Source organism: Scomber japonicus, chromosome 8 (assembly GCF_027409825.1).
Source record: "Scomber japonicus isolate fScoJap1 chromosome 8, fScoJap1.pri, whole genome shotgun sequence".
Lineage (NCBI taxonomy): Eukaryota > Metazoa > Chordata > Actinopteri > Scombriformes > Scombridae > Scomber > Scomber japonicus.
Window position 1 is genome coordinate 2,712,893 of NC_070585.1, and position 23,319 is coordinate 2,736,211.

The 23,319-nt window shown below is 39.1% G+C and overlaps 2 protein-coding genes across 2 annotated transcripts; both read left to right on the forward strand.

Moving 5' to 3' along the window:
• The first annotated feature begins 3,077 nt into the window (after positions 1-3,077).
• On the forward strand, positions 3,078-17,043 carry ugl (ureidoglycolate lyase). Its single transcript, XM_053324046.1, has 15 exons — positions 3,078-3,131; positions 5,617-5,745; positions 5,823-6,041; positions 6,802-6,892; positions 7,023-7,099; positions 10,519-10,629; positions 10,732-10,791; positions 11,647-11,803; positions 12,051-12,249; positions 13,765-13,843; positions 13,982-14,074; positions 14,398-14,470; positions 14,546-14,613; positions 15,380-15,504; positions 16,733-17,043. Exons 1-15 carry the CDS (start codon positions 3,126-3,128, stop codon positions 16,902-16,904), a joined length of 1,659 nt encoding a protein of 552 aa, XP_053180021.1. The 5' UTR covers positions 3,078-3,125; the 3' UTR covers positions 16,905-17,043.
• Positions 17,044-17,561: 518 nt separating this feature from the next.
• Positions 17,562-22,738, forward strand: LOC128363473 (nuclear factor 7, ovary-like). The gene is made up of 2 exons (XM_053324474.1): positions 17,562-17,672; positions 21,250-22,738. Exon 2 carries the CDS (start codon positions 21,347-21,349, stop codon positions 22,736-22,738), a length of 1,392 nt encoding a protein of 463 aa, XP_053180449.1. The 5' UTR covers positions 17,562-17,672; positions 21,250-21,346.
• Positions 22,739-23,319: the final 581 nt, after the last annotated feature.

Sequence of the window (23,319 nt, forward strand, 5' to 3'; positions counted from 1 at the left end):
CACTTTCACCTTAATTTAACAGTAGCTGGTATAGAGAGAGAGAGAGAGAGAGAAAGTTCCTCACTGGTATTGCACCAGCGACACTGTTGCTATGAAGCATGCGCAGTAACCACTTGGCTATCAATCACCTTCAAATATTGCCTTTGTGACAGCCCGACTGACGGTTGCCTTGGAAACATGAACTTGAACAGAGAACTTATTCTGAATTGAGAGCATGTCCAGAGGCCTGTACTACGAAGCTGGATTAACCTATCCAGGATCTCTCTCCGTTACCTGGGTTGACTTAACCAGATCTTCGCAGTCCAGGATAAGCGGTACTACGAAGCTGGTTATCAACTCGGTAAATCAACCCAGGGTTTTCCAATCTGGATCTCTGCGCGTTCACATAAAGGTGTTTGCAGCGTCTGACCAATCACAAACATGCAGAAACCCTGCAGAGCAGCCTACTTTACCATGGAGGAGCAGACAATTATTCTTCATAAATATGAAGAATTCAATCACATCATCCAGGCCAAAAGCAACACTGTTGCTGCAGCAACAGCCAGGAAGCAATGCTGGCAGAAAATTGCCGACTCTGTTAATGTGTAAATTCATGAGATTATACAATATTAATTTATTGGTCAATATAAACGGACAGCACTCTGATCACACAATGTCACTTTTAACCTATTATGCGCTTCAACCATTTGAGTGAATGATTTCAAACCAACTGTATAACATACAGAATAATATCCCTCATGTGCCTCAATATATTTTCGTCAATTTTTTACAATTACAATAAATAAATACCGTTATTATGCTCCCTGACACTTTGATCTCAGGATGTCAAACCTACAGAATAATATCCCCCACGTGCCTCAAGGATTATTTTACAAATATATATTTTGGCCAATTAAAAAATTGCATCTATCCCTAAAAACTCTTTCTCTCCTAAGCGCTCCTCTCGCGATCCGCGCACCAATGTTGACAGCCAGGATCTTTTAAGAATGGGCATGTCATTTTCTAAGAGAACTGATTGGTCAGGAGGTGGTGCTTTTGTACTCATTGATCTCTTATCCAGGACATAACCTGCTCCGGAGCAGGTTAGCCGTTCAGCATAAGTTACCATGGTGATTTACCCCGGTAAGAAGTGAACCAGCTTCGTAGTACGGAAAACCCAGGGTTAACCCTGAAGTTACCTCGATAAGAGAAAATCCAGCTTCGTAGTACAGGCCTCATGTGGTGTCGTACAGACGATACGAGGGCTGAGAATATTGTTCAGATAAATTATCGATTGTACAGAAAAATGGAAACACTCAAACAGAACATCATCAGAGAATAACATCCCAGCAGGGTCCAATCACCCTGACGGAGATTTGTGCTTCGTATTTGTGCTTCAATATTAACTGACTCTTTAAGAAAAGGACACACCATGTCTGACAGCTCCTTCAGTCTGCAGGCTTCAACTAAAAAGGAGGAGAAACTCAGGGTTAGTTGAAGAAAACCTGCCAGCGAGCAGGTTAGGTTCACAGAGTAAATTGCCAGAGTAACTGACTCAGAGTTAAGCTGAACTGGCTTTGTGAAACCGAAAAACCAGAGTTTCCCTCATCTCAGGGTTAACTAACTCAGAGTTTTCACTAAACCTGCTTTCTGAAACAGGCCCCTGATGTGTGTGTGTGTGTGTGTGTGTGTGTGTGTGTGCGTGTGTGTGCATGTATGTTTTATTTATTGCACATAAAGAAAAAAAACAGTACAGTTTTTTGAAATTAAGAATAGAAAAGAATAACTAACAAAAGAGAAATGTGCACACAGAGCCAATAAAAGCCATCAGGGCTCAGCAGGTGGCCCTTCTATTGTGTTGTGAGACATACAACATAAAAACTTAAGAGTAAACAAATACAAACAAATACATACAAACACTAAACAAAAACTAACAAAAAACTATGGTGTTGCACAGTGTCACGCACAACTTGTTCATTAAAGGCTTGTTTTTCCACAGTAAGAACATCTCAGGTGTCAGGAATAGTTTCAGTTTCAAGATGATAAAACAAATAAAAGCTGAATTCCCTTTGTCTCAGTGTATCATTTATTGATTTATTATGGGTGGATATACAATATCACCATTGACCCAAACATTCTCTGTTATCATTTATGGATTATGGCACTGTTTGACAAATAAGTTTACTTAAGAGTAAAGAAATACATACAAACGCTAAACAAAAACTAACAAAAAACTATGGTGTTGCAAGTGTTTCCAGAAAGGTGACAATTTACTGACACATAGTGTATGGTAGTGAAAGAGGTTATGATGTTGCATTACTTAATTGATCCAGAAAGAAGAGAATGGTTAATGTATGATTTTAGACTGGTGGGATTTTTAATGTGATCTGGTAAACAGGTGGGATGCAGATTATTGTACATTTTGGATTACATTTTGTAATACATTTTGAAAACATACGAGGAGTAGATTGTGAATAGATTGAAAAACAAAACAACAGATAAAATAATAGTTCAAATCAAATGTTTAGTTTTAATTGTTACTGATAAATATCAAGGATGTATCCCAGTTACATTTCTAATGTGTACACTACAAACACAAACTGTTCACTACCTGCCTGCAGCAAACAGCAGACATACACAGTTAGAGACTAGCTGATGAATATAGTAAAAAATGTAGCAGCTCTCAGGAGTTGGTGGGGACCAAAACAGAGCGAAAAGGAGCCAACATTCATCAGCAAGATAAAAATACAGCTTCAAATGAATGCTAATGCAAATACAGAATGGCAATCTGCTTTTACTTCCATCTCCTACATGGCCTTCCTTTATCTTTAGTCACGGTTAAGTTTTGGCATTATGATTTAGAAATCAACAGATATCAAGTACTAACTGAGAACAATGCAATTCTTGTAGAATCTGAGAGAGTATGGACGAAACATTCTGAGGACTGACAGATCCAAGTTTGAGATCACTTCCAAAAAGAAATGGGGCATGTAGTGTTTAAATAGCATCAAATAGAAATGTACAGAATATACACATAGGACTTTAAACCCTACATACAAACAAACATCTTCCTGTTCAAACAGTGACTGAAGTAAATTCATAACCAAAGTCCACATCTGTTGGTTGAACAGGAACCTGCCATCATCATGTCTGTGAGTAACCAGGCTTTATTTTTGCAGCTAAATAGACATAATGGACAGTAGAAAATACAACGTTATGGCTGATATGAAGAAATGTGAGGAGGCATAACACTGCGTAGCATGATGGACTTTGAGCTTTGGTTTCATCAGTTTAAGTATGCTGTTATTATTGAAATGTTGTTTCTTGGACGTGGACATTTCCTGTGAATTTATCTGTGGAAACAGACATAGGGACTTTCTTATCGGAGGAAGTCTTATCGGAGGAAGTCTTCTTCTAACAACAATGCTGGCAAGGCTGTAGTTAGGTTAAGTGTTATTTCCTCTGCTACACACTCAAAACCAGTTGCATTGTTTTTCTTATTCAACTCCAAAAACAAGGACACATTTACCACATTTTCTTTATAGCTTTGTAACTATTAAAGTTAAGCTTTACCAGTTTCACAAATAATGAAGCTAAAGAGACAAATATTTTCCTCGGGAGTTAGTGGAGACTGAAATAAGGCAAAAAAAAAAGTCTTGTATTCATCCAATCAATCAATCTAACTTCATTACTCCTTTCATACAAGTCAAATGCAATTGTAAAGTGCTTTACAAGTGACTAAAAAACCCACAAGATGGTAAATGAGGACTCGGAGACATATGCACAAATGCAAGAATAGACAACAATAAAAGATGGGTACTTTAGATAATAAAAGATAGATAGAATAAAAAATGATTAAAGATAATCCTAGTTATAACATAATAATCAAAATAACATGATAAATTACTCCACAAAAAAAATAATCACAGTGTTCTTGAAGGCAAATAGTTAACAAGGGAGTTGGCTTGGTTCAAGCCATTAAGGCTCAAAGTCAATTGTGAAAGTTACAGGAAGTCAGTGCAGAGCAGCTAAAACTGGACTGAGGCTGCAGAGTGGTAATGGGCTGAATCAAGACATCAAGACATCTTGAGATAGAAGCATGAATCAGTTTTTCTGCATCTTTTCGATTTATGAATGGCTGCACAGCTATGTTTCTAAGGTTAAAAAAGATGTTTTTGTCACATTGTTGATGTGAGACCTGAAGCTTAAATCTGAATCTAAAGTAACACCAAGACATGTAACCCCAGATTCAATCCTGGGAGTTAATTCTCCAGATTATAGTAGAGTGTTTCTCTTTTTGTTTTGGAGATGACTAAAGGATCTCAGTTTTATACTCATTTAACTTTAAGAAATGACGGAGCAATGAAGTTTATGGCTGCAACATCATTTGGTCCAATGGAAATGTAAAGTTGTGTATCATCCACATAACTATCTTGCTCTCTGATGATGCCACTAAGTAGCAGCATGTAGAGTAAACAATGGAGCCAGGCAGTATCCTTATAGAACCCCAAAATAGTTGTCATGTTCCTCAGACATGTGATCTCCAAGACTGACATGAGACTTTCTCCTTTTGATATATGTTTTGATTAGATTCTCTATTGTCATTGTACCAAATTTACAGTTAAAGTTTTCTAGATGATTTATTAGGATATCATGGTCAATCGTATGGAATGCTGCACTTGGGTCATTTCATCAGAGTTTGGTCTGAGGTCACTGATTATTTTAGTAAGAGCAGTTTATATGTACTGAACTGAAATATGTTCAAGTATCTTACTGAGAAATGGAAGGTTGGATATCGGCCTGTAGATGGACAGAGCAAAACCATCTAGGTTGGGTTTGAAACATTGTCAAACACCCATTTATAAAATACTGTTGCTACAGGGTCAAATGAACTGCTACATTCAATGACAGTCTTGCAAAGCTCAGTAAATGTAATACATAAATGTATCTTTGATATTATTTTCTTATTAAGGAATAATGTAAGCTCTTCACAGTTTGATGCAGAGACCTGTGGAGGGTGAAGACAGTGTTGAGTAGCTGCTCAATAGTGGAAGATATTATTCTAGAATTCCCAGCATTCTCTGTAATAATCTCAGAAAAGTAATCCTTTCTTATCAGATCCTGCTTTGTTATATGCAGTTGTTGTTTCTTTGTATCTATTAGTGAGGTATAAGTCTAGCTTTCCTCTACCAGACACATGCTCTTGATCTCATTAACACAGTTATTGTTTAACCATGGGGAGATTCTCTCTCCTCATGGTTAATAATTATAAATAAATGAGGGTAGAGTAGAAAACAACTCTTTGTTCCCTATTTTCAGAGGAAAACTCAGACTAATGCTGCCAGTGGTCACATCCATGTGTGTGACATTTGGATTAAGCTGAAAGTTTGCCTATTCCCTTTTGAACTGCTTCAGTTTTTGAGCCTAAGCATAAGCATGCAGCACCAGTATGTCGATTGAAGCTGGCAATGAGTCAGTATGTGTGAACACAGGTGATAAAATGATTCTTTTGGAATTTCTGACATGAGTCTGAATGAGTCCTCTAGAATTAGTACCTTTCTATGAATACAAAGACAGACATTGAAAAACATACTTTATCATTATTCAGATATGTTGATCCAAACTTTTTGCACACAGGGTCCAGTCAGCATGGAGCTGTCCCCCCCTCCTTCAGGCCTGGAAGCAGAGTATCAGACACTTTTCACTACTGACTCCCTCCTTTTCCTCCATGAGCTGATTTCCACATTTGATGAGGAGGTGGACCAGGTAGGACTGCTGAAAAAGATATTTTGGTTAAATGAACGGAGGGCGTTTTTAACTCTCTCTTACTCTTTTCTCCTCAGGTCCTGCGGTTACGAGTGTCCAAAAAAGCCCACTTGGACCTTTCAGGTGACCTGCCGAGTTTCCTGGAAAACACCACCTGTGTCAGGAGAGACCTGGCCTGGAGGGTGCTCCCCGTCCCCTCAAGGCTACAGAGGAGACATGTGGATATTGGGGATCTGGCTCCCTGTGACACCCAGCGCTTCATTAAAGCTCTCCAGTCACCAGCACAAGGCATACAGGTATCATTTACCTGTGACCACATGATGCCGACACAAGATCTGAATATTACATAAATACTCAAAAGCCCCTCATTTTTTTCAAAAGCCCAGACTCTATTTAAAATTTTTTTAACCGACTGCTGACTGAATCTGAAAGATTTTGTGAACAATTATTAAGAGTGAAACTTCTGAAGACATTTCAGTTGAGGCAATGTTACTTGTTAATGTTAATTAAAAATGAACAATATTTTTTGTTTTCGTTTTAATCTAATTCCTTTTTAATTTTTTTATTATGTGTCGTTTTTAAAAAATTGTTAATACAGACTGAAAAAATCTACTACTACTACTAATGTTTGCAGTACTCATACAATGCAGTAAAAATCAATTCTGCTCATGTAAAAAAGTTGTAAAAGAGCCAAACAACAATATCAAAAATAACACTACACTCACTCAACAACATATAAGATCTGGTAGCCAGGTTATAAAGTATTGAGAGACATCATTGATTTTTGTTTTTTTCCTGGGATTTGTTGAAATATAGAATAGTATCAAAATCTAATTTGGAAGAATAATTCATTTCGTTACTTGTACACACACCACCAACAGTCACTGTCAATGCTTTTTTAAACCTTTCTTACATGTTTAGCTGGACAGAATGGTATCCTCTGTGATCACATTAAGATGATGAAAATATTTAAAGCAGCATTCATTGTCTTAAGTTTTCTTCCTCTATAGACTCAGTTTGAATACCTCGTATCTCCCTTTGTTGTTTTTTTTGCAGGTTGACTTCGATGATGGGAACTGTCCTACATACTACAATCAGATCAAAGGAATTCATAATGTTTTTAAGGCGGTGTACAATCAGTTCCCCAGTAAGTGCTTTGCCATACATTGATGCTCATGCTCTCACATGGACAGTAACATTTGTGTATGGATATTTCAGGCGTGGAGCAGAGCAAATGTACCTCTATCACTCACCCACCTCTGTTCACGTATGTACAGATGTTCCACACATATCTCAGGCTCCAGTGCTGATGCTTCGTCCCAGAGCCTGGAACATGGTGGAGCACAACATGATGGTAGGACAGTGTTATCTCTTCCTGGTTCTGTCACATTTATTTATTGAGAGCAGGCTTGGATCCATAGCGGTCTTTTGTATATTATTGTCTATTATATGTCTACATGGTCTGAGATTTAAAGCCTGATGTGTAGGATTTAAACATTTGACCCTAGCACCCCCTAGTGGCGGTATGGCAACATAACATGTTAAAAACTGCAAATGTCTAATTTTTCTTCAAACTAAATCAGAATAATTTCAATGTTGTTATAATCACATAAGGCAGGACATAGAGGCTTAATTAATGTGACTATTTCATTAAGTGATTCTAATATTTTCATACAAAATATACTTACATTTTGAAACCGTTAGGGGTCTGCAACCTTTGTTATCAAAAGAGCCATTTTGCCCCCTCTCCCACCAAAGAAAAATAGTCTGGAGCCGCAAAACACAACACAGTTTATAAACTTTAAAACTTTTAATCTTTTTTTAATTTTATCTCTTACAACAACAGAACAACAGGGTGATATCAGCTAAATTGGGCCACTTTCTGGTTAAAGGCATGGGAAACTAACAAAAGAACAATGTATGACATTTATTTGTCAAGGTTTTTTTCAATTTTTTTGTGTGGAATTTATGTAAGAAAATATAATTGTTTAGGTTCCTACAGCTATTGTAAAAATGGGCCACTAAAATTGCAAAGGAAAACAGAGTAATTTCTAATAAAACAATCTAATAAACTTTAATTTCAAAACACATTTATACACTATAACAATATAATATTAAAGTTAAATTACATCAAAACAACTATTTCATAAGAAATATTCCATGCTCTTGCAAGAGAGTGTGTGATCACTTTTTGGCTTCTCTGGACTGTCTTCCTATAATAACCTCATGCTCCCCTCTTCCTCTTCTTTACCCACTGATTGTATTTACAGATTCTTCCCTCATATACATCCTTTCTTTTCCTTTCTGTTTCTTTCTTAACCTCTTCTATACTCCCTGTTTTTTTGTTTTGTTTGACATATTGTCTGTAATAATAAGTTTAATATTACTTTCCTTAAACATCTGTTACTTCTTTATTTACATGCCTCTTTCACTTTTTACCTTTTAAGTTTGTGTGGTTTATGTGCACAAATCATGCTGGCACACACAGTGAGTGAGTGTGTATGTGTGCATGCATGTCAAGAATGCACACACACACACACACACACACACACAAACACACTCATATGCACAGACAAACACAGTTGTGTACACACAAACACACCTAGAGGGGAAAATGGGAAACAGGCATATCATGCATAATATAATAATATATTAATAATATTCTTAATGAGAGTAAAATAAAAACTATATAAATACAACATTTAGCAACAGCTTAGCAGCTTTAACAAAGTAAGCATAACATTTTTGAACGTTTGTGACAAGTCCATTTCAGTGCGCTCTCATCCTCTTCAGTTTTCTTTCTCAGCCGGCAAACACCTGAACATACAAAAAAAATACATCAGCTGCGGGTCCGATTTTTTTTTTTTTTCAGAAAAAACTAAACAAAAAGCTATTTAATGCTATTTAATATTTAATGCTATTGTTCTTACCCGTTTAATGTGACTTCTGTTTCTGAAGCTCGCTGCAGATCTTCCGTATGTCAGGACTGTAAGATGTGACTTTGATCTTCACACAGGACTGTAGGCTCTCATTTGTGAGGCGGGAGCGATATTTGGACTTTATGAAGTTCATGCTCGAGAAAACTTGCTCGCATAAGTATGTTGAGCCAAAGATGGACAGGACTCCAAAGGCATACTTTTTCATGTTCATATAGGTGTCGGGAATGGCACTCCATGTTTCAAAAACAAGCTTGTCGGATTTGGGGAGGTTTTCTATGTCACTCCATTTGTGTTCTTTAGCGAGAGTGGCCTTCTGACGGGCGACTTCTTCAAGATCCACTCTCAGGCTTTTGAACTTGGACACCCATAAATCTTTATCCGCTATGTCAGCCAGTTCAATTTCAAGATCGGGCTGACTTACTCCAGTGAATGCGGACATGTTCAGTAGGGATGGGTCGATGTCCAGGGGTGTGACAGGGAAAGAGAGCGTGTTTTTTTCCTTTCTGAACTCGCTGAATCTCTCTCCAAATGCAGCTTGCATTGCAATAATTGCACGATGTAAATAATCATAATTTATGTGATTGCTCTCTTCTTTGAACTCTCTCAGGGTGGGGAAGTGAGAGAGTGTACCTCTCTCTACATCTCTGGCAAACACTGTCATTTTGCGCTCAAACGCCAAAACATCCTCCAGCATCTGCAGGGCTGTGCTGCCTTTTCCCTGGAGATTCTTATTCAGCCTGTTTAAGTGACTTGTCATATCCACCATGAAATAAAATTTTCCCAGCCAATCGAGGTCTCCCAGTTCGGGATAGCTGAGGCCTTTGTTGCTTAAGAAGGTTTTCACATGTCCCAGACAAGCAGCGAAGCGTTTCAGCACGTCTCCCCTTGACAGCCACCGGACTCTGTTGTGCAGCAGGAGGTCTGAATATGCGCTGTCGACTTCCTCTAATAATGAACGAAACTCTCGGTGGTTTAACCCGTTTGCCGTTATTTTGTTCACTATTTTAATAACGAGGTTCATCACTTCCACACACTCGGGGGGGAATGTTTGAGCGCACAGTGCTTCTTGGTGCAAGATGCAGTGAAACGTCATCAGCTCTCGATCCAGTGACTTTTGAAGTAAATTCACAAAGCCCTTCTGTGCTCCTCTCATACTGGGTGCCCCATCAGTAGACACGGACACCAGGTGAGTGGTGTTTATTTCTTTGGCTTTGAGACAATTCACAACAGCCTCACAAATGTCCTGTCCCCGTGTTTGGCCCTTTAGTGGTATGAGTTCAATCAGTTCTTCCTGCGGCCCATCAGAGTTCACATATCTGCATAACAGCGCTGTCTGCTCAATATCGTTTACATCACTTGACTCATCACAGGCAATTGAATATGCTTGAGCTGAATTTATGTCATCAATTTGCTTACTGGTGATGTTTGTTGCCATTTTAATGGTCCGGTCCTTGACGGTCTTTGCAGAGAGAGGCATATCTCTAATTTTCTGAACAATTTCTTCTTTGTTTTTGAAGTCGGAGAATAGATGCTCTGATATTTTTATGAATGACTCTTTCATGTATTCTCCGTCTGTGAACGGTTTCCCCCTCCTTACAATCTCCTGAGCTGCCACAAAACTAGCAGCTGTGGTTGAATTTGGAGCCTAACGGTTAGGCAAACAAAATAATAAATGAATGAAGGCTTCATCAATACACTGTCAGAAAAAAAAGATCACTTTTTCTATATCATTTTCTTGTAATGGCCATTATTTGTCATTATTTATACGATGTTTATAAGTTACATTTATATGAGTAATACATGCATAAAAACAGATTGTGTGTTTTTCTGTCAGGTGGAGGGGAAGGAGGCTCCTGGTCCTCTGTTTGACTTTGGACTCCTCATGTTTCACTGTGGAAAGACGCTGTTTGAAAACAAGAGCGGACCGTTTTTCTACCTGTCAAAAGTAACACACACATACAGACACATACACACACACAAAGTTTGTGTAATATTTATATGGACAGCATGTCATTTTTTTTCAGCTTTTTTTCTCCTTGTTTTCCAGGTGGAGAGTTTTATGGAGGCCAGATTATGGAACAACATCTTTGTCTGGACACAACAGAAGGTCTGCACACAATGCATATAAGTTAACATGTGATCTGTATCTGGACGCATTATCTGAATAATGACATCCAATCTATGTGGCATTTACACCTGTTATGATATGAATGGTCATGGTGCATCCCAGGTCAAAGGAATCAGTGACCTCCAAATGTGGTCTAGCTGATCTGATTGCATTGAAATTACAATGCACTGTGAGTGTCTTTCCCACTCTATTAACATGTGTTGGTATAAATAAGATATATGGGTTGTCCTTTCCTTACTTCTTTGTGTAGATTCATCTGTTAGAATGTATCATATTTTATGAAATGATCATTTCATTAAATCTGTAAAAAACACTAACTAGTCACTGCAGCAGCTCGTATGAAAACCGTGGACTGTAAAATAAAGATATTTCATTCGAAATTATAAGAGTAGAAAGTGCTAAAGTATCAAATTTATACATTACAGTTACACCTAAATTACATCACTGCAGTAAACTGTTCAAATCATGCTTAATATAGAGTAGAAAGTGCAGAGAGAAATTGAGAGAAAAATCTAAAAAGTCTATTTGACACCAAAGCCCTGCACTGATAATTAGCACACAGACTCCCCCTGCTACTCATACATTGCATCTCAGACTGTTTCAAACCCGTCCAACACAGTTGCAGCCACATGCAGCAGAAAAAGTCAGATGTTCTTTCAGATTCCATATCTTCTTGTCATTTTAATTATCAATACCTTCCATTATCCCTAATAGTAGTTGTACACAAATAATCTAGACTGTTGATTTTGGTTATTTTTTTCTGGTTTAACTCATAGCTAACTGCCCTTTGTACGTGTGTGTACTATATGTGAATTGCTGTGTCTGTGTGTCTAGCTGGGCCTTCCTCTGGGCAGCATCAAGGCAACAGTGTTAATTGAAAATGTATTAGCAGCATTTGAGATGGAGGAGATCCTCTATGAGCTGAGAGACCATTCAGCAGGACTCAACTGTGGCATCTGGGATTATTCAGCCTCCTTTGTCAATAAGTTTGGTGAGCCAAAAACCTTCATTTTCAACTGCTCCTGTCTTTCCTCTGTCTCTTTGTTTCCACTGAGCCTCTCAATCTAGTCATTGCCTCATTAAAGGACCAGGGTCACATGTACTCCATCAGAGGGTATGATGAAGTATTGGTATTGTCATACAGATGAGTAGCTTTTCAATATAACTCTACACAGTTAAAAGGGGAAAATCAGGTGAAAAGGAGAAAAGGGAAATGTCCTTCCATGTTTTTTGTCCAGGTCACCGAAGTGCCTTCTTGCTGCCCGACCGCAGTAAATATGTCAACATGGAGAAGCGTTTCCTGCGCAGCTACATGGATCTGTTGGTTCAGACGTGTCATCGGCGGGGAGCGTTGGCCACAGGAGGCATGGCTGCCCTGCTGCTGCCTCAGGACCCAAACAGTGACCCCTACAGGACAGTGTTGGCTACTGTCACCAGGCAAGAGCAGCATTGTTGGCATATATTTAGGCTTTGACTCATTAAACTGACCCAAAATCTAGGGTTCTACAGACAGTCTGACAAATAATACTATGGGGTAATTGAAACCAACCATTTAGATTTAATATAATACAGTGGTACTGACTATAAAGGTACTATACTGACTTTCATAGTTTATGTCAAAACACAAGGCTCCTGTAAATCCCAATTATTGTCATATATCCTTGTTAGATCTAATCCTGTCCCCACACCAGCAGGAGCAATAAAACTGTCATGCTATCCTAAGTCCAAAACACCTTCCAGAAATTAAGGTTTAATATGTGAATTCAACAACTTTTGGCATTGAAAGAGAAATGGTGTGTTGATGCCTCTGTTCCCTTTTAGATACAATCTTCAACAGTGTTGTAAATCTGTTTTATTCTTGAACAAATTGCATCGATTATCACCCCCCCAATGAAAAATCTTTTTTAAAAACTGGCCCATTATTGAACCTGACTGCTGACCCCTGATATAATCATTTGTCCTGAAGTATAGGTGCCAAAATGGAAAGGGTTTTGCAGTTCCTTTTCAACCTATATTCAGTTGAATACACTACAAAGACAAGATATTTAATGTTCAAACTGATAAACTGTGTTGTTGTTTTTTTCAAATATTCACTCATTTTGAATTTGATACCTGCAACATGTTCCAAAAAAGCTGGGACAGGGGCAACAAAAGACTGGGAAAGTTGATGAATGCTCAAATAACACCTGTTTGGACAATGCCAAGCCACATTCTGCATGTGTTACAACAGCGTGGCCTCGTAGTAAAAGAGTGCGGGTACTGGACTGTCCTGCCTGCAGTCCAGACCTGTCTCCCATTGAAAATGTGTGGCGCATTATGAAGCGCAAAATACGACTACGGAGACCCCGGACTGTTGAGCAACTGAAGTTGTACATCAAGCAAGAATGGGAAAGAATTCCACCTACAAAGCTTCAACAATTAGTGTCCTCAGTTCCCAAACGCTTATTGAGTGTTGTTAAAAGGAAAGGTGATGTAACACAGTGGTAAACATGCCCCTGTCCCAGCTTTTTTGGAATGTGTTGGAGGCATCATCAGTGAATATTTGCAAAAAAACACATTTTATCAGTTTGAACATTAAATACATTGTCTTTGTAATGTATTCAATTGAATATAGGTTGAAAAGGATTTGCAAATCATTGTATTCTGTTTTTATTTATATTTTACACAATGTCTCAACTTCACTGGAATTGGGGTTGTATAATCTATATGTATAGCATTTAATATTGCAGAAGTCCTGTGTTGATCAGCTTTGTTTTAACATTATAAATGAACACCACCAAATGGAAGGGAGACTGAGACCCTGTTGTTCAGGTGTAAACCCAAAATATGTTTGTTTTGAACTAAATCAAACAGGGTTAGATGTGAAAGCAGCCTGAGATGTTTTATTTTAATGTTTATTTTTAATATTTATCTAATATACACTACATCCACTGTTTCTTTCCCTCTTTTTAGACTAAAGTCTCTGGAGATCAAGGCAGGTGTGGACGGTTTCATGGTGTATGACCTGAACCTGATTGAGCCCATGCAGAAAGTGAGTACTAACAGATCATGGTCTATATACTGTTTCCTAACATAATAATAATAATAATAATAATGGCATCCTGGCCAAGGTGGAGGGTCAGTATTTCTGATCTATTCTCCAGTGATAATAATCTTTTCTCTGTCGCAGCTCTTTCAGCACCACACTGAAGGTGATAACCAGCTTCATCAGCTTCGAAATGATGTCACTGTCACCCCTGATGACCTGCTGTCCATGCCTGCGGTCAGTCATCCAGCAGTCCCATAACTCAACTGTGGAATATACCAAATACACCAAAAGTTGTAGCACTTACTAGATATTAAAATCAGATACATTTGTACCACTGGATGTGAGTCTATTTATCTCTAAGCAGACTGATAGCCTCCTCCAGCGTCTATACTGCAAAAGGCAAAGACACTGTGTTACATTATGGCACAGTAAGATGGCACTATTTTACTATGTGCAGATGTTAGTAGGAGGGAATGACAATGTACTTAGAAGACACAAATATACTGTATTAGTCCCTAATAATAAAGTGTAATTTAATGTATTTTGATTTTCTATAGGGAGGAGTCACCCTTTATGGTTTGAAATACAACATTGCAGTTGGTGTCCTCTTTATTGATGCTTGGCTATTAGGTAAGTGTATTAATTCATATGTTTATTGAGTCTTATTGTGCAGACTGACTGTTAAAACCACACTTTGTTCCCTAGGTAAAGGTCACTTTTTCTACAGAGGCCAGGTGGAAGATTCAGCCACAGCAGAGATTTCCAGATCACAGGTGAGTTTAAGATTAAATTATCTAAAATCAAAAGAGGACTTACTTTAGACAATTATCAGCTGAATCACACTGATCAGAACATTCAAGCAAATATACATAGGATGCCTCCTACTTCACATTCTCAGTGTTTGTGGACTAGACGCTAGAAGTTAGCTGTACATAGACAATATAATGTCTCAAAATAAACTAACTTTAAGGATGAATTGTGCAAAAAGTCATGTCAGTCATTACATGAATTTGATCAAGTACAAAATGTGTTTTAAAGATAGGCTATTGCAGATAATATCAAATGAGCCACACCTACAAGACATTTGAAGTTAACAATAGCATATCAAAAAAAATATTACAATTACATGTTATTATTTAGCAAAATGAGATAAAAATGAGATGAAATCTATCTGAATAGAAATGTACCTAAATCTAAACACACAGATGTTGTTTAACAAAAGATTCCAGTTTAAGGATCATGTTTAGGAATAATGCTGCTTAAAAAATTACCAGAAGTTTTTTAGTCTTGGTCCATGGCTCAATTTCTGTCAAATGTAGTTAGACATCTGGTGACATGCAAAGACAATCCATCACAAACAGAGACAAACAGAACAGGAAACAAGACATATTTGATTAAAGAAAGATTCATGTCTTACCATTTCATCACAGTCGGGCAACAGTGGTATTTCCTCTGCCTTCACAAGAGAGCAGATTATCAATTCCATTGGTATTCATCTTCTTGTGGAAAGCAAAAGTTTGTGTACGTGTGTGTCTTTAGGTGTGGCAGTGGATCCGCCATCAGACTCAGCTGGAGGATGACAGCAGGGTGGTGAGCAGGCAGCTGGTGACTGACATCACAAAGGAGGTGATGATAGAGCTCAGCAATCTCTGTCAGTCCGTTAGGTAAGCAGACACTCCAGGAGACCTTAGGAACCACCTGTTGAGCAATGAGGTTGTGTGTGTTCCTCGTCAGTCTGGCTTGACTGACTTATCTCAGTATGCATTTGGTCCAAGAGCTTTATCTGGTGAAACTTAAGGGGTCAATGGTAAGCCTTTGATGGCTGCCTGGTGGTCGCCACAAACCGATGTCCCACTTACTTTGCATAACCCACTGTGTGGGCGTCTCCATGAGTAACTGCTATTTTGGTCCGTATATGTGCAGCAGCACAAAGTACAAACTGGCTGTGTTATGGTAAATATAGATCAGTGGGTGTGGTGATTGTTAAATAATCTTTCAGCCAGTCACATGACTGCTGTCATAGCTCTGAAACAGCTGAGTCAACCCAACACATATAAAGCTTCTCTTCAGGAAATGTCTGGAAAAATACATTGGTGTGCATAGGATTGCATCAATGCTATTTTAGACATAATGTTCAAGTATCTCACCTCTGACACTGTCATATAGGGTAAACAAAGTGAATGTCTGTGTGTAACAGCACTGTATTTGTTGTACTATTTCTTTAAAAGTTGAGCCAATATCTTCATTGTATCACCTCCTTGTGTTTGGTAATTCTAATGATTAACTGCAATGATATTAACCATTTTTGTATCTTTGTTATCATCACCTTATGGGAAATTTGAAACTCTTCTTCAACAACAACTGGCTACAAAAAGGTCCGTGGTGTTAATAAAATCAATGAGAAGATGTGCTCTGGACAATTTTTTTCATGTGGAAATTTCAGTGAATAGGATTAGTAAGAATGGGTTTATACTCATTGGACCATTAGAATTGGATACACATGAAGTTGTGACAGAAACAAAAATGTGAATTTGTGTTTATACTGAAAACTTAGTTTAGTTTAGTTAGCATGAGTTCCAATATATACAAAAATGGTAGATAATGAAAGATAATACACACTGCAGGGAGAAGCAGATTATAAACCTCCACCTAAAAAAAATGTTAAAATTACACAATATTACAGTGTGGGCATGTGCCTGCAAAGGAAACATTGGCCTCAGCATCTGTACATGATAAAGAGTTATGTTCCTTTAAACATCGTTTATAGTTTTTTAAACTTCACTCATAGGGCAGAACAGCCCAAAGTCTAATCATAGTGTGTGAGATACTGATGAGAAGTTGCTGTGATGAACCTGTAAAGCCTGATTGAAACTGTCTCTCTGTCTCCTTCAGGGATAAACAGAGGTTACACACAGCAGCAGACATGTTCCTGGAGGTAGTCCTGAAGAGAGATTTCCCAGAGTTCATCACCACCTACCTGAATCAGGACCACACCTTCCTCAGCTCCCACACCACTGGACAGGTGGAGGCTCTGAACACAAACACACACCGAGCCAAACTGTGAAGACAGCTTCATGTTCTCTGCTCCACTGCTTCTATATATGAAGACACAGGAAGGTGCTGACTCAGGATTTGCAACATGTAGAATGGCTCTGAATACTGTCAGTGTAAAGTGAATTCAGTTTAATAAATCAAATTTGTTCTACATATATCATGTGTCTTTATTTTATTCTTTTGAAGTCGGTTACATCGGACCTAACACCTCTGCTTTCCATCAGGGTCAAACACAAGAGGTGCAGACAAGTGAATCAAGGTGAAGTCTTGGATATTTGTGGGTCACACAAAACACGACTCTGACATCTGCAGCAAATAAAATATATAATATGATAATAATAATAATAATAATAATAAGAAGAAGAAAGATAGGGGAAGGGAAAACACTAGGAAATGCCAGATGTGGAGGGAGCATCCATGACATCATGTCAACAGCAATGTTGTATTAAGACTGAAAACTGATCCTGACACACATATAAAAAAGAGGACAGAGGGTGAAGGTCACTTTCTAGAGGAGGGAGTGGAACATATTATTAAACCTTTTTATTGGTGCTCTTTCTTTAATGATTAAACCAAGACATAACCCAACAAAGTTCCACCCTTTCATATCACCCAAAACATACAAACCTTCACTGTGGAAATATACACAGACAGAAGAAACAGCGATTTGCACTGAAGGAGGACATCAAAGGGAGGGAATACTGATATACGGAAATATTGGAGTAATGCCACTTCAACGACTTACTAACTTCACACATTGAATGCAGTTTTAGAAAAAGTAACTTTCTAGTGGAAGGAGTGGGACTTCACCAAACTGTGGCAGCTGTTTGAACTGTCTGCCTGTTGAGAGGTTTGTTTTACTCACAGAGGATAATGGCTTCCTGTTCAGAGGATCTGTGCTGTTCCATCTGCCATGACATCTTTATAGATCCTGTCCTCCTGTCATGTAGCCACAGCTTCTGTAAAACCTGTCTGAACAGCTGGTGGAAAGACAAACAAACACATGATTGCCCGCTCTGTAAGACGTCTTCAAAGTTTGAACCAGCTTGTAACTTGGTGTTAAAGAACCTGTGTGAGGCCTTCTTACTGAAGAGAGATCAGAGAGCTTCATCCGGGTCTGAGGCTCTCTGCAGTCTGCACTCTGAGAAACTCAAACTGTTCTGTCTGGATCATCAGCAGCCAGCGTGTCTCGTCTGCAGAGACTCTAAAATACACACCAACCACACATTCAGACCCACTGATGAAGCTGCAAAAGGTCTCAGGGAGGAACTCCAGAAATTCCTTAAACCATTAAAAAAGAAACTGAAGCTCTTTACTAAAGTTCAACGAGACTGGAATCAAACAGCAAAACACATCAAGGTTCAGGCTCAAAACACAGAGAGGAGGATTAAGAAGCAGTTTAAGAAACTCCACCAGTTTCTAGAAGAGGAAGAGCAGGCCAGGATGGCTGCTCTGAGGGAGGAAGAGAAACGGAAGACTCAGATGATGAAGGAGAAGATGGAGGCTATGAGCAGAGAGATAGTAACTCTTTCACAGACAGTCAGAGCCACAAAGGAGCAGCTGAGAGCTGCAGATGTCTCCTTCCTGAACAACTACAAGGCTGCAGTGGAAAGAGTCCAACAGCACCCCCTGCTGGATGATCCACAGCTGGTTTCTGGAGCTCTGATAGATGAGGCCAAACACCTGGGCAACCTGACCTTCAACATCTGGAACAAGATGAAGAAGATAATCTCCTACACTCCTGTGGTTCTGGATCCAAACACTGCTGGATCAGGACTAATCCTGTCTGATGATCTGACCAGTGTGAAAGCTGAAGAGAGACAGCAGCTTCTTGAAAATCCAGAGAGATTTAATGGCTACTACTACCCCCACTCTGTCATAACCTCTGAGGGCTTCAACTCAGGGACTCACAGCTGGGATGTTGTAGTTGGAAAGAACACAGAGTGGGACGTGGGTGTGTTAGAGGAGTCTGTCCAGAGGAAGGAAGACATAGACTCTGCCTAGGAGTATACATTTTTGTAATGATGAATACACAGCATGCTCTCCATCAAATTATGATGATCTCACACTAAGTAGAAATCCTCAGAGGATCAGAGTGCATCTGGACTGGGATAGAGGAAAACTGTCATTCTCTGATCCTGACACCAACACACACATACACACTTTCACACACACTTTCACTGACAAGCTGTTTCCATACATTTGGACTGAAGATACACATCCTCTGAGGATACTACCAGTGACAGTGAGGTAGAGATTTTGGCAAGTCACATCAGCTGTATGTTCAGAGGCAAAAAAAAATTAAGCTTTCCAAGAAAAGAACACCATGCCTACTGTGAAACATAGAGGAGGCTTGGCTATGTTTTGGGGCTGCTTTGCTGCATCTGGCATGGGGTACTGTCCAGTTTTAGAAAGCTCTGTGTCAATCGGTCATGGGTCCTCCAACAGGATAATGACCCAAAACACACAGCTAAAGGCACCCAAGATTTTAAGAAGAAAACATTGGACTTTAATGAAGTGGCCTTCAATGAGTCTTGATTTGAATACTATCAAACATATAAGTAAAGAGCTGAAACAAACAGTCTTGAAAAGGCACCCTTCAAACCTGAGACAGCTGGAGCATTTTACTCAGGAAGAGAGTGGACCAAACTACCTACAGACAGGTGCAGAAGTCTCACTGAGGGCTACAGAAATCACTTTTTTGCAGTGACTGCCTCTAAAGGTTGTACGACAAAATATTAGGTTAAAGGTCCCATAAGTTTTGACCATGCCATTTTCATTTGCTTTATTATTTAAAAGATTCAAGATTTGAATCAAAAATCAAAAGCAATATCTGATATTTATAAAATACGTAATAAACAATGATGGATGCCGATTACTTGTGCCAATGTCAAGTTATTTCAGAGAACATTGTGAGTTTTCTATTTTCGCGGAAGGGTACCAACAAATTTGTCAATGCGTGTAAAAGGACGTATGACATTTTGAAGATCAGCTACATTTTTTTTTAAAACAACTCATTTTAGAAATGATCTTCAACTGGAAGAAACATGACTTGACAACGTTTTTGACTTGATCGTCAAATAAAAGGTTGGCATCAAATATTACCCTGAGATTCCTTGCAGCTTTGTAATATTTCTTGACAGCTCGCTAGGGTTTGCAGCAAAAGACCTCATCAATTTTGGGGGACCAAACATTATGACCTCAGACTTGTAGTCATTAAATCTAAGAACATTATGCAACATGCAGAATATAATGTCAGCGAGGCAAGATTTTAGTTTAACTAGGCTGCTCAGATCTGAGGGTTTTAATGGAAGGTATAACTGTGTGTCATCAGCATAAAAATGATACAATACATCATGACTCTGTATGAATTGGCAGCATGGGGCAGCATGTATAAGGAAAACAAAAGGGGGACCAGAACTGAGCCTTGAGGAACCCCACAATTCAGCAGAGTCGTTGCGTAGGTAGAATTACCCAGGGTGACAGAGAAAGTTCTATAGAGGAGGTAAGATTGTAATAACCTGAAAGCCATGCCCTTGATTCCAACCCAAGTCTCCAGGCAACCAAGGAGGATACTGTGGTCAATTATGTCAAAAGTTGCACTTAACTCTAAAATGACTAAAATTTAGCAGTTACCTCTGTCAGGAGCTAAAAGTAAGTCATTAATTACTTCAACAAGAACGAGCTCTAAAACCAGACCCAAATGAGTTAAAACACTATTGCCATTTATAGAAGAAATCAGTTGAGTAGAAATTACTTTCTTTAGGAAAGACAGTTTGGTGATAGGTCTGTAGTTGCTTTAGAACAGAGGGTCCATTTTTTTCTAAACAAAGGATGGACAATGACATACTTAAAACTAACAGGAAAAGAACAAAAGAAAAGAAATTAGATCAAACCAGAGCATGGAGGAAAATAAAAATCTTATCTCATATTTACTCTGGAAAACCATAGAAATGTAAAGTGTCTCTGTAATTTAGAAAAAATACCCTGCAAGATCTCAACTGTGGATGATTTCATTTATCTGTTGAAGAAGATCACTATTCCTCCATGTTACTTTAACACACTGTATTAATGCTTTAATGATTAAGCAATATTATCTCTGTTGGACTTTAAACCCTGATACAGCCCATCAAAGCTCCACCCTTTTCACATCACCCAAAAGATACAAACCAGGAAACAGTCTGTCTTCTTCACTGTGGAAACACACACTGACACACACACACAGAAGAAACACAATGATTTCCACTGAGTGAGGACATCGACAGAAGGGAATACTGGAATACTGGAACACTGTCACTTCAACCACTTATTGACTGCACACACTGAATGCAGTTTTAGAGAAAACAGGACTGAAGGTGAAAGTAACTTTCTAGAGGAGAGAGAGGAACCTCACCACATTGAGCTGTTTGAGCTGTCTGCCTGTTGAGAGGTTTGTTTTACTCACAGAGGATAATGGCTTCCTGTTCAGAGGAGGATCTGTGCTGTTCCATCTGCCATGACATCTTTAAAGATCCTGTCCTCCTGTCATGTAGCCACAGCTTCTGTAAAACCTGTCTGCACAGCTGGTGGAAAGACAAACATACTCAGGAGTGTCCACTCTGTAAGACGTCTTCAAAGTTTGAACCAGCTTGTAACTTGGTGTTAAAGAATCTGTGTGAGGCCTTCTTACTGAAGAGAGATCAGAGAGCTTCATCAGGGTCTGAGGCTCTCTGCAGTCTGCACTCTGAGAAATTCAAACTGTTCTGTCTGGATCATCAGCAGCCAGCGTGTCTCGTCTGCAGAGACTCTAAAATACACAACAACCACAAATTCAGACCCATCGATGAAGTTGTGCAAGATCTAAAGGAGGAACTCCAGAAATCCCTGAAACCTGTAAAAGAGAAACTGAAGCTCTTTACTAAAGTTCAACGAGACTGGAATCAAACAGCTGTACACATCAAGGTCCAGGCTCAAAACACAGAGAGGCAGATTAAGGAGCAGTTCAAGAAGCTCCACCAGTTTCTAGAAGAGAAAGAGGAGGCCAGGATGGCTGCTCTGAGGGAGGAAGAGGAGCAGACAAGTCAGATGATGAAGAAGAAGATAGAGGCTCTGAGCAGAGAAATAACAGCCCTTTCACACACAATCATAGCCACAGAGCAGCAGCTGAGAGCTGCAGATGTCTCCTTCCTGAACAACTACAAGGCTGCAGTGGAAAGAGTCCAACAGCACCCCCTGCTGGATGATCCACAGCTGCTCTCAGGAGCTCTGATAGATGAGGCCAAACACCTGGACAACCTGACCTTCAACATCTGGGACAAGATGAAGGAGATGGTTTCCTACACTCCTGTGATTCTGGATCCAAACACTGCTGGATCAGAATTGTTCCTGTCTGATGATCTGACCAGTGTGAGAGCTGGAGAGGAACAGCAGCTTCCTGACAATCCAGAGAGATTTTCCAGACCCTGCTCTGTTCTAACCTCTGAGGGCTTCAACTCAGGGACTCACAGCTGGGATGTTGAAGTTGGGGAGAACACATGGTGGGAAGTGGGTGTGTTAGAGGAGTCTGTCCAGAGGAAGGAAGACATAGTCACTGGATTATGGAGTATAGAGTTTTTTGTTTATAAATACAAAGCTTTCTCCTCATCAGAAGAAGGCACTGATGTCCCACTAAAGATAAATCCTCAGAGGATCAGAGTGCATCTGGACTGGGACAGAGGGAAACTGTCATTCTCTGATCCTGACACCAACACACACATACACACCTTCACACACACTTTCACTAACAAGCTGTTTCCATATATTTGTACTGCAGATACAAATCCTCTTAAAATACTACCAGTGAAAATCTCTGTGACATTGAAGTAGAGATGATGATGATGATGGGCTTCAACTCAGGGGCTCACAGCTGGGATGTTGAAGTTGGAGACATCATATCATGGGACCTGGGTGTGTTTGAGGAGTCTGCCCAGAGGAAGAAAAGCCTTGTCTATGGTCCATAGACTATGGATCATGGATAATATATTGTAATATGAATGAATACACAGCATTTTCCCAATCAGATAAACACATTTTTCTTCTACTAAACAAAACGGTATTCTCTTTTCATGTACACATATTTTTACAGTTTTTATGATAAAGAAAGATGAAAGTTGAGATCAGGATTAGTTCAAATCACATAAATGTGTTTCCTCTCTTACATCTCGTGTTATCCAGCAGATACTTTGTTTTATGTTTGGAGCTTTTGTCTAGCATGCATGTATGGAGCCTGAAAACAGGCTGTTTCCTGAAACATGACATAACAACAACTTTGGGATTAATCCAAGTCACAGTGACTGACTTTAATAAAAAAAACAACAACATAGATGACACCACTGTCTCTGATGTCATCATTTAACACTTCAGTGTGCGGTGACTTGTGGGTTTTCTATTTTCATGGAAGGGTACAG

Excerpts from the sequence above, each read along its gene's own strand:
- LOC128363473 (XM_053324474.1), top strand. The coding sequence starts at position 21,347 with ATGGCTTCCTGTTCAGAGGAGGATCTGTGCTGTTCCATCTGCCATGAC.
- ugl (XM_053324046.1), top strand. Across the intron at positions 14,471-14,545 it reads TATTGATGCTTGGCTATTAG|GTAAAGGTCACTTTTTCTAC; the intron begins GTAAGTGTATTA and ends TTTGTTCCCTAG. Across the intron at positions 14,614-15,379 it reads CAGAGATTTCCAGATCACAG|GTGTGGCAGTGGATCCGCCA; the intron begins GTGAGTTTAAGA and ends GTGTGTCTTTAG.